Genomic DNA, 12,141 nt, shown 5'->3' on the forward strand with positions numbered 1-12,141 from the left:
AAGCCAAATCTCAGTGGCTTTGTTTAGTTAAACAGAGTTCAAATTCCACGGGGAATTGATGTGAAACCAAGAATGTGGCACAATTTGGATAAGACACTGAAAAAGCTAATAGTTAAATTAACTTAGTGTTTAAAAAACAAACCTGCCTTCCCCTGCACACACATTTTCTGTGCGTTAAATTTTTCATAACTCTTGTCATGTTGTGCTTGCTGTGATATAAGTGCCTCTGTGGTTAGCTTAATCTTTCAGGGCAGCCTTGTGAAGCAAGCCTGGGTTTTTTTTGATGTTTAATCTAGCCTGACAGATAAAGAGGATCGCAATAAATAAATAATCTGAAACCCATCTCTGTTTGTTTATTTAGAATGAAAACCTGGTCTTTTATGTGTTCAGTAGAAAAAAGAAGACAATCATGATGTGCCCCCTCTGTCTGTTCTATGTTGCAGTTGGGAATTCAGGGTAGAAAGTAGGAAGGTGCCTACTCTACCCTCACTTTTACTAGGATTGCTCGCAGTTCAGAAAAGCATTCAGCTCTGTAATTTGTAGAGGGAGATAGTTTTACAGTGATACCTGTATGGGGCAGAAAACAGTTACAGTTGGGATAATCTTTCCTCCTTTCTCTTCAACCGCAGCATCCAATGGTTCACTGCAGCGTGATAAAATGCGGCGTTACTCTGGGCAAGCCTTTAAATGCTTGCAGTGCTTTAATTTTTTTCTGCAGCTTGACAAACAAACCATTCCCCAAGTGAGGCGGCTGATGAGATAATTATACATATGAAAATAACTGGGGATGGGTTCCCATAGGGTGATCCCCACAAGGCTCTTTTCCTGAATTTTACTGAAAGATTCCGTTAGGTTGTGAAATCCCAAGGCAGAAAAGGAACATAGGAACCTGCTGAAGAAACATTCTAGCTTTCCGGGAATTGACGCCTACATAATCTTCAAACACTGTCTTGTCTTTGATATGAAGTGGGAAGAGAAATGGCACCACACATTGGAAGGAAGAATTATTTCTTTAGAGCTCCAGTTTATTTCTGGATTAGTGGTTTTTATTATTTTTGCAAATAGCTGCATGAAATGCAAGCACTAGCAGAAGCCCAAATTACATGATTAAGCTCTTCAGTAATATGCTAACCGTATAGAACTTGCGAAATAATAAAAACATAAATAAAAAACAAACTTCCACATGTTCAATGTGGCTCTTATTGACTTGGTGTTAAGATCTCCAAGAAACTGGACGGTTTCGTAAACGTTTAGTATTTATCATTGTTCAATTGATATATAATCTCCTCTAAAGTTGCTAAAGTAAGAAGACCCACATGCCATTCAGTGATGTTAATTTGGTGTGCCGAAAGATTTGTTAGAACCTGGAGGTCAGTAATGGTGATCGCCTTGCGTAGTGAAAGTTTTATTGTGAGGGGAGCTGGAAGCGACACCTATATTTAAGGTGTGTAACATTTTCTATTGTAAAACACTCTTCTGCCCTCTGAAAAGATCTAGCGCCAACATTGCTACAGCAAGGGGAAAGCCCTCTGAGTTTGAAAACTGCCGTTTCTTTGTCCCAGGAAAATCTGGTCAAGTTTGGCTGAGAGAAACTTTTGAAAATTGTCATTCCCTTTTCTCGCTTCCATTCCTCATGAAAATGTTGGCAATCTGCTGAATAACTAAACATCAATCTTCTAAAGCAGCAGTTCTCAAACTGTGGGTCGGGACCCCAGAGTGGGTTGCGACTCTGTTTTAATGGGGTCACCAAGGCTGGTGTTAGACTTGCTGGGGTCTGGGGCTAAAGCTGAAGTCCGAGGGCTTCAAGCCCTGGGTGACAGGGCTCAGGCTTTGGCTTTGGCCTGAGTGCCAGGACCCAACCCAGGGCTGAAGTCCTTGGGCTTTGCCCTCCGCTCCCGCCAGGGCAGCGGGGCTCAGGCAGACTCAGGGTTCAGTCCCCCCTGCTTGGGTCATGTAGTAATTTTTGTTGTCAGAAGGGGGTCGCAGTGTAGTGAAGTTTGAGAACCCGGTTCTAAAGTATTACTTTACTGGGAGTGCCTGGGAGCACTTGAGTGGGGAGGGGGAAGCTGGCCCAGCTTCCCCTGACCATCCCTCGGACCCAGGGCTGCCAGGTGTCACACATATCACAGATCTGTCACACCTGCCCACAGCTCCACCGAAATGTCATGTGTAGAATCCAAGAGGGAAAGGAGCTGCAGCAACAGATGGCCTAGCTGGCAGGTCCCACATCCCAACCCCAGAGACGCCAAGTCCTCAGAGACCTTAACCAGCCTGTTCTCAACCAGTCCCCCAGGCTGGACCCCAAACAGTTGCCCTCCAGATGGACTCCAATTATCAGTCTCCAGACAGCAACAACCCACCTCTTACAGCACCCACCCAACCCCAACTGCATCCAGCACTTCTACATCAGTACCCAGGAACCCCCTAGACAACAACTGGCACATCAGCAACCCCAAACACTCAATCACCCCCTCATCTAGTACAGGATCCATGGACAACTATCTAGCCCGCAACAGCATCTGCCTTCGCCTCAGAGCTGCCAGGTTTTGTGCAGCTCCATGTCCTGCCACTGCTTGAGGAGGGGTGTACTGACCATATGCTGCCATTTATGGTCGCATGAAAATTATTTGCAGTGTAAATTATTTGCTGGAAATATTTGCATAAAACTAGTTTTGCTTGAAATTTTCATGTTCTGAAGATAAACTAGAACATCTCTTGAAGAAGAGTATTCTTCAAAAGGGTTTTGACTTAATGATATCCTGCATTTTCACATACGACTTGTTCTTCCCTTTAAATGGCTTATCACTTCAGACTTTACACATAGGTAAATGTTCTTAAGAATTTGAGTATTAGATAAGTTAACTATTTTTGTGGTGGGTAATTTAAATCCCACTGAATTTAAATGGGAGTTATAGGCCCGATTTGTCATCCTAACGATGTCCATGGTAGTTTTTAAAAGAAGAAAAGGAGGACTTGTGGCATCTTAGAGACTAACACATTTATTTGAGCATAAGCTTCCGTGAACTCTAGCTCACTTCATCGGATGCATTCAGTGGAAAATACAGATAGTGGAAAAGTGGTAGTTTTTGCAATTGATTTTAGGGGGAGCAGAACGTGACACTGTACATGTGAGCATGTTGCCCTCCGGCTGCAGTTTAGAAAGAACATAAAGCTATGTGATGCTGAGGTGATGCTAGGAGGGATTTCTGTAGCTCCAGTGTTTTTGGAGGTGAAGGATTAGGGTTACAGTCTCAGTCCTGCAGCTCTGTGGTTTATGTAAACAGGGACTATAGCCACTCCATAGCTAAGGTTGCAATAAGTGTCCTATTTTAAGGCCCTTTTTAAAAACCCTCTTGTAGCTCAGAAGAAATAAGACCCTCACACCTTCAATTTCTAATGGAAAATGCAGCACTTACCAATTCACAGACTCATAGATATGAAGGTCAGAAAGGACCATCATGATCATCTAGTCCGAGACGCTGAGTTTATGGGAGCGTCATGTAGTTAGGCAGGCTTTGTAGGATTTAACTTTATCAGTTCATTTTGAAAGATGCACAGTTGTGGTTTAAAGGCTGCAATAAAGCAGTGAAAGGGTCTCATTAAAGCAACCCTAGAGGTGTCTGCTGGTGTGCGTCTTTGCCGGAAGCAGCTGTTTTAACCTTCAATTAAATTAAAGAGCGACCTGTTTCTGAGGATGAAGCTTTTTATGACTTCTTACTTTCTGTGTCCTGCATCAGCACTGCAGGGGCCTGAAATGAACCCAGGCTGTTGGGCGTCAGCTTACACCTGCTACCATGCTTCAGAGGAATCTTGAAGCAGATTTTAGAATCTGTAAACATTCAAGCTCAATTTAGCAGGCAAGGATATGGCAGAATCTGTTTGCGTATTACAGGTGTGAGTGGGGTTGTCATGTAGAATCAGCACTTGGCCCTGAACACATGCAGACTTTCATCCCGTGATCTCAAAAGGAGAATTCATGGAATGCATATTTCAGTGCATCAGAGACAAAGGCTCTACCATCAGCTGTCATTCTCTTCATGTATATAATGTCCACTTTTTATTTTGTTTCCTCTTACAGAACTATACTCAGTATATTCCACTATCCATATATGACCTGCAGACTTGGATGGGCAGTCCCTCCATTTTCGTCTATGATTGCTCCAATGCTGGCCTTATTGTCAAGTCATTCAAGCAATTTGCACTACAGAGGGAGCAAGAGTTGGAGGTGAGATCTTAGTGAATTGCCAAAGCTTCCTGCGGCTTCATTTCTCTCCCGGCTGGGCGTTCGGGGTCTTATCCTGCTCCCCATTGACTTCAGTGGAGACGGGTTTGAGCCCTTTATGAGACCACAAATATGTTTTAAAAATGAGTTAAAAAGCAAATTAATTTGGAAAAAAATCATGTCACTCCAGTGCAATCTTTCTGGCTCTGTATGCCATTCTGTGAGAGTCAGAATCCTTTTTATTGCAAGTACTAATTAAGTGATAACGTTAATAGAATCAGTTTGTGCCCTAATAATCTTTGCGGCTGAGATGAATGCTGAGGTGAAGCAGACCCATTCATTTTAGATGCAGTAGACCAATACAAATTTGGATTCCAGCCGTGTTTCTTGCTGTTGTGCCAAATGCATCAATGTTAAACTAAATGGTTTAAAACTGATAGACAAAAGGACCTATTGTTGATGACTTTAGCTTGACAGAATACAAAAGTGTAACCTTGTGTTTCTAATGAAAAGACACTTTTCATTATCGTTTTAATTAGAATTTATTGGAGTAAATATGAATTGTGAAGAGGAATATACGAAGTAACTTTAAGGTGCTTTCTTTCCCTTTGTGCACTAGATGCTTAGTGCAGCAGTGTGTCAGAAACTGGATGTGGTGGGCAAGCAGGTGTGACTGGGTGTTCTCCCTAAGCTTTAGCCCATTTGAAAAGTAGCCTGTTAAAGATTTGTTTCTTATACTTACATAGCACTAAGTCAAATACTTTTGGCACCTTAGAGACTAACCAATTTATTTGAGCATAAGCTTTCATGAGCTACAGCTCACTTCATCGGATGCATACTGTGGAAACTGCAGAAGACATTATATACACAGAGACCATGAAACAATACCTCCTCCCACCCCACTCGATAGATTTCCACTCCATACGGCTAAATGCAGTGCCTTGCATAATGACAGGTTTCAGAGTAACAGCCGTGTTAGTCTGTATTCACAAAAAGAAAAGGAGGACTTGTGGCACCTTAGAGACTAACCAATTTATTTGAGCATAAGCTTTCGTGTATTGTTTCATGGTCTCTGTGTATATAATGTCTTCTGCAGTTTCCACAGTATGCATCCGATGAAGTGAGCTGTAGCTCACGAAAGCTTATGCTCAAATAAATTGGTTAGTCTCTAAGGTGCCACAAGTACTCCTTTTCTTTTTGCGAATACAGACTAACACAGCTGTTACTCTGAAACCTGTCAAATACTTCTAAAACTTTCAGTGTGGTTTAACAGGGAATATTGGTCAATCAGGCAACTGGCTGGTTGTTACAAACATGATTCCATGACACTTATTGAGGGTGTGCTTGGTTTTAATTTTTTTAAATAGAATGAACCCAGGTGTTGAATTTTGCAGTGACTTTCTGGCAAGTAGAGACTCTCTCTTTTCCTCTGAAAGAAACACGCCAGTCTAGTAACAGTTTAAGACAGGTCTTCTCATAATCCCATCTCTTTATAAGTAATGCTACCAGTCTGTGCGCCACTGTTTGCAGGTTCCTCACCAAGGAGGGACGTGACACTGAAAGGCCCAGATCTGTATCGGCAGAGATGTGTGTTGAATGTTAACATATTTTCAAAACAAAAAATGGAAGAAGTTGCCATTATGTCCTGTATTCCTCTCATCCTGTAGTTTTTTTTTATTCTGCTGCTTGTAAGCCTCACTTCTCTCATGTTTGTCTTTCGGTCGTCACTCACCCTGCCATATTTATTGCTGCTTTGTTTTCCTGCGTATAGATTCTGTCCTGTTCTCTTTTTCTTTTTTCTTCTTCTCCCTTCTCCCAGAGCACAGGCATAAACTAATTTAGAAAGGTGCCTCACTCCAGCTCTTTTCTTTTCCCAGTTCTCCTTTGGTTTTCCTTACCTTCCCTTTCCCTGCATTTCTCTCCCAATTCTCCATTCTCCTTTGCTGCCATTGGGCCCTAGAGTGACCTGAAGATATTCTGGGCAGAGGGTGGCTACTGTTCTGTGTAGGTGAGATGGCTAGTGTGCACTGAGGGGAGAGACCATGCAAAACTGCTGCTGGGTGTTGATGGGATTGCTGCTCTGCAGGACCTTTCAACTCTGCAGTGCCATGACAGCACAGGTGGGTGGCAGGGCAAGCGCATGTGACCATGTTCCTAGGGACTCTAGTGAAACTGAGACAGAACTCCAGAATAAGTAGAGTGGGCTCAAATACAAGGGCTATCCTTCCAAACCAGCATATCTTGTTGTCATACACAAGTTGCTGAAAGTTTACAGTCTAAAAAGAGTTGGAAAGTCTAGTCTCTGCTATCCAACAAAAATGCAAAAAGTTTGTCTGGCTTTCAGGACTTCGTTCCTTCTGCCAAAAACTTGAAAACCAAAACAACAAAAGTGTCTTCAGTATGACTCCTCTTTACAGTACAGGGAGAAAGTTGTCAGTTAATTTGTTATTTAAACATTTTATTTCCCAGGTTACAAGTCCAACTTTTCTGTCCTGGTATCTTAGGTACTCTAGGTGTGTGATGAGCACAGCTGAGGACTAGTTTACTACGGGAACTGTTTTTTAATTTTATACAAAGAACTCAGAATAGAAGACTTTCATGCATCCTATTTAGAAAAATATAATACCTGCAGTTTCTTACATATTAAATTTTAATTCTGTATGCAGAAGATAAAAGTAAGAATTAAAATAAAGGTTATTTCAGGTGGCAAATTGGTGACGGTGTAATTTTACTTTATGTTTTGTAATTAGCTTAGTTTTTATCTTGGTGCTATTTTTAATTAAGAGTTTGTTTTTCCACTAAGTTTAATGTTGTTGGCTATTGTTCAGATGGTCCACTGCATAAACAGCGGATATTAAAAACACAAAATCTGTTCATAGTTAATATCTCAAAACATTGGTTAATTTCAGTACATATTGTGATTCCACTTTTGAATAAAAATTATTCAATACATTGAGGACTGAAAACGTGAGCTGCATTCATTTGTTGCCTGTTAAAACTGTTTGTGTTTGTGTCTTAAAAAAAAAATTGACCTACTAGATTATAGACTCATGAAATATTTGACATACTTTTTTTGTCTGTGATGGTAACAGAGATTAAGGAACGACCAGATGGTGTGTTGAGCTAGCAGATCAGAGGAAATGGTATACATAGTGCTTAAAAAAATGAAAAAAGTAGATATTGAAATAAATAAATGATCAGATCACACATCCTCCTATAAGAAACATTAATGTAGATGTGAGCTCCTGGGAATATCCTCTATTTCAGGATATAGTCATTACTTTTATCTTTCTTTTTTAGTGCAAATTCTTCCTGCTGAACATTGTTTATATTTGAGATTGTCTGAGGAGTCCAGATATTTATTTACTGATTTATAGTAAAATTTCATTGTTTATTTACCAAAAAATGTTAATTGACCCAGAGCTTCCTACTTATTCACATTGTTAAACCGTGTAGACATGTGTTTATTATTGCTGCTCTTCTGTTCTCTCTCCCATTTCCCTCCTGTTTGTTTGTCAAAATTAATTGCCTCTTGTCCTAAATTAAACTCCAGTTGTGCAATGAGCTGTGTGTAGGTGGGTCCTTGTGCAACGCCCCTATGAAGTCAGTTGGGCTCTGTATGGCTGCAGGGATCTGCCTACACACAGCCCATTGTAGGATTGATTCTCAGAGATCATGCCACCTGGTGTGTTTGTGTAGGACCCAATATATTGTGGCTCCAGTACTGACTGACTGGGATCGCTGAGCAATATTGTAATGTAAATATTACACACACACACAGTTCGTCGAAGGAACATTATTAATATTCCAAAGTCAAGCACACAAAAGTTAGGAAATGCCAGAATTAAGGTTGTCTGTGCAACCTTAATTTGGACCTCTTATGCGTATGCATTATAATAGTCTTTAATTACATGATCACATACTAATTTATCCAGAGCCGGCCCTGGCCTTCCCCTTTGGCTCTTCATCTGATCTGTCTCCCCTATCCTCCTACTGTTTCCCAGTCCCCATGCCCCTGTTTCCATTCCCAGCTCTCAGTCCCAGTCTTTTTCCCTCTCACAATAGCCTTGAGCTCCAGGCTCCCTCCCCTAAGCTCCTTGCTCCAGTTTACTCCCCCCAACTCACTCCAGCTCTTGTCCCCTCCCTCTGCATTCAAACTAGGCAGCTTCCTCCTAAATGCTTCCTGAGTGTCACCTGAGGCAGGGAGTGGGAGGTGTCACTGGAGCACATTCCTGACAAAAAAAGGCCATCCCCTGAACAGCACCCGAATTCAAAGCACGGGGATGCTTGATTTTTTTCAAACTAAAGGTTGTCAGAATTTTTTAGCATGGGCAATTTTTTTTTCTCCTAGCCTCTTCCTTGGAAATGGCAAACCATTCTCTGAAATTAATTAAAAAACAAACAAACAAATTAGTGTGGCCCGGACACCCGGCATGTATTTCAGACCAAGTAATTAAAGTTTTTGGCAAAATGTTATAAGCAATGGAAAACAGAGTCTTACGATGGGAAATGTTGAGCAACCTTAATAATAAGTGGTGTTGCCAGCTCTCTCTGTACTATCCAACGTAAGTACTGGGAATTATCCAGTGTAGGAAAAGGCCAAGGCATAATTTAAATGATCACAGAAAATTCCAACCTGTCAGCCAGAATGTTTTAATATTGTCATTTGTGTCAGCTTAGCTTGCAGGTTTTAATATTGAGTTATGTTTAGAAAATCAATGGGAAAAATACCTAGGTTTTTTTTTTTTTTTAAATCTAAACTTTAAAAAATGGATACATCTGATTTTCAAATTTGCTGAGGCTGTGGGAGCTGCTGGCTGATCAGCACTTATGAAAATTAGCCCACCTATTTAGTTGCCTAAAATGGACTTCAGAGTTTAACTTTAGGCCCCTGTTCTTAAAAATCTGTGTGAAGATTTATGGGTATGAGCATAAGAATGGTTAGCAGGGCGCTGGTGTAGCGCATCCTTTTATGATACAGGTATATCACTGCCACTGGAAGAACTGCCAGAAGGATGTCCCTGTCAAAGCTGGTACTGCAGAAGGTGTAGAGGTAATGGTTGAGTTGTTTAGGAGGTAGCTGTAAGATGTTACAAATTAAAACTAACACATCAGTTGAGGATATAGGGGTTCTTGAAGGAGTTATAATTAATCCAAACACATTTTCTATACATATATTATGTGCCTTCAGTTCCCACTTCATAGGGTGAAACAGTAATACGTAATAAGTTAATAAATTTCATCTATTTAAATAAAAGGTAAAATTAATGCTTTTCCAACCTCTGCTTTCTTATATTGGAAGATGTCGGGTAGTGCAGGAGCAAAACCGCAAGGAAAGGAAGTTATTATGCAATACACCTTAGATAAAGCTAGGTATTGGAGTATTCTGAGATGTTTTAGGAATGAGGTTTTAGGTTACTTGCCTGAGACTATAAGAATTCTGTATCTGCGTGTATACGTTTACTTGTTAAATATTTGTCTTCAATTAACTTGTCTTGATCCATAGAAATTCTTCTTGTAAGCCTATGGAAGAGTATATTAGAGGAGATTGTGTTTGCATCCATTTAGTTCTGTCTTGTTGATTTTTTTTTTAATGCTAGTTAGAAACCATGGGTTAGAAGTGTCACTGGCTCTTGCTGTGAAGCAGTGCTTCACTCCAGTGTTTCAAATCCTGCATTAACTCTTACAAGTCAACATCCCGTTAGGAGGGTTGTGTTTGAGTTTTAAGCCTCTTTTCAAAACCAACAGCCTATATTGACGTAATTCTTTCTGTCTGACCCAGACTAAAGCAATGCTGTGTACTCCCTCTGGCGGCTCCCTGATGTGTTACATAAGAGAGCCAATTTTTAGGATTATGCTGATAAGACTTGAATAAAGACTGGGAGTGGATGGGTCATTACACAAAGTAAAACTACTTCCCCATGTTTATTCCCCTCCATCCGCTGTTCCTCAGACGTTCTTGTCAACTGCTGGAAATGGCCCACTTTGATTATCACTACAAAAGGTGTCCTCCGTCTTCCCCCCCTCGCCCCCCCCTGGTAATAGCTCACTTTACCTGATCACTCTCCTTACAGTGTGTATGCTAACACCCATTGTTTCATGTTCTCTGTGTGTACAAATCTCCCCACTGTATTTTCCACTGAATGCATCTGATGAAGTGAGCTGTAGCTCACGAAAGCTTACGCTCAAATAAATTGGTCTCTAAGGTGCCACAAGTCCTCCTTTTCTTTTTGCGGTTACAGACTAACACAGCTGCTACTCTGAAAGCTGATAAGACTGAAAATGGTGTACCAATGGACAAGTGCAATGGCACCATGGTTTCAAACTTAGTTAATTATAAACCCTCTTCATAGTAACTCAATATGCTGCGTTTGAACTGTCTGTTTACCTTAAATTTACATTTGTAGCATTTTACCTCTGATTCAAGTTAACTGACTCTGGAAGAGATTTTGCATGGGGCAGCTTTTTTCAAAATGTGAATCTGAAAATCTGTGTTGCCAGTAACCATTTGTGTTGGAGAATCTGGGAGATCCCGCAGACAGAGGCCTTTAATAATCAATGATTTGTTCCTGTAATATGTGCAGCATATTGCTTCATTAGTTCCATTTTGTTGTAAATATGTGTGTTAGGGATTTGTGTATGGATTCTTGGCACTTAATTCATAACTAGGGTTGAGAGTGAAAACTTAACTCACCCAGCTCTTTCCTCTTGCAGCTGCAATGTTTTACTTCTGGTGGTAATGCTCTCTAAAGTTACATGGCACTAAAGAGCTTAGCGTAAGTCCATAATTGGCCTGTTGCCTTGTGAGTATGAACAAGGTGAAAATACAAAGTACTCACTAAAGGAAGTACATTCGATAGAAGTGGCAAGTGTGGGATAGATTGGGAGTGGCTGAAGAGAACATAATCAGGAAAGAAGATGGAGGCTAGATTAAAGCAGTCCAACTTTAGCTGCACTCCATTTTTTCCTCCATCCTTCCATCTACTGTTCTCATCTATTTCCCTTTGGAAGAGAAAATAGGGGAGCTAAGTGCCTGTAGATATCTGACTGGGCCATTAAACCATTTTCCAGGGCATTTTAGGCCAGGAAATAGAGCACATTTAATCTGAAAGCATAAAAACTTTAGTTTATGGTGACTGTGGCCAGTATGAATCATCCTAAGAGGTAATAGTCTGAATTCATATTGTGTAAACTACACACTCTATTCTGGGTAGCAGTAACTCTGAAAAAGATGTGAGTGTCATGGCAGATAATCAGCTGAATATGAGCTCCCAATGTGACACTCTTGCCAAAAGGGCTAATGCAGTCCTGGGGTGCATAAACAGGGGAATCTTGAGTAGGAGAAAAGAGATCATTTTACCTCTCTCTGTATTTGGCACTGGTGCTACTGCTGTCGGAAGTCTGTGTCCAGTTCTGGTGCCCACATTTCAAGAAGGATGCAGATAAATTGCAGAGGGTTCAGAGGGGAGCCACAAGGATGATTAAAGGATTAGAAGACATGCCTTATAGTGATAGACTCAATAGTCAAATACTGTAGACTATTTAGCTTAACAAAGAGAAGGATCAAGGATGACTTGATCACAGTTTATAACTACCAACCTAAGGAAGAGATATTTGACAATGGGCTCTTCAATACGGTAGAGAAAGGTATAACAATCCAATGGCTGGATTCTGAAGCTAGACAAATTCAGACGGGAAATAACGGCATACATTTATAACAGTGAGAGTAATTAACCATTGGAACGATGGTGATTGAGGAGTTTCCATCAATAACAATTTTAAAATCAAGACTGTATGTTTTTCTAAAAAATCTGTTCTAGGATTTATTTTGGGAAAGGTCTATGTGATCATCTGCTAGATGATCACAGTGGTCCCCTCTGATCCAAAGCTGGCCTAGTGGTCATCAGACTTTACCTGAG

General features: G+C 40.7%; 1 protein-coding gene across 2 annotated transcripts in view; it reads left to right on the forward strand.

Annotated features, from left to right (window-relative positions):
* The window catches only part of RPTOR (regulatory associated protein of MTOR complex 1), a 304,649-nt gene that overhangs the window by 123,233 nt on the left and 169,275 nt on the right, over positions 1-12,141 (forward strand). For both annotated transcript variants that reach the window (XM_084646962.1, XM_084646963.1), the window contains exon 5: positions 4,079-4,225. In XM_084646962.1, coding sequence (XP_084503088.1) covers positions 4,079-4,225 — 147 coding nt within the window. The remainder of the gene's footprint in view (positions 1-4,078; positions 4,226-12,141) is intronic.

The sequence above is a fragment of the Lepidochelys olivacea genome, assembly GCF_965140295.1.
Source record: "Lepidochelys olivacea isolate rLepOli2 genome assembly, chromosome: 14".
Lineage (NCBI taxonomy): Eukaryota > Metazoa > Chordata > Testudines > Cheloniidae > Lepidochelys > Lepidochelys olivacea.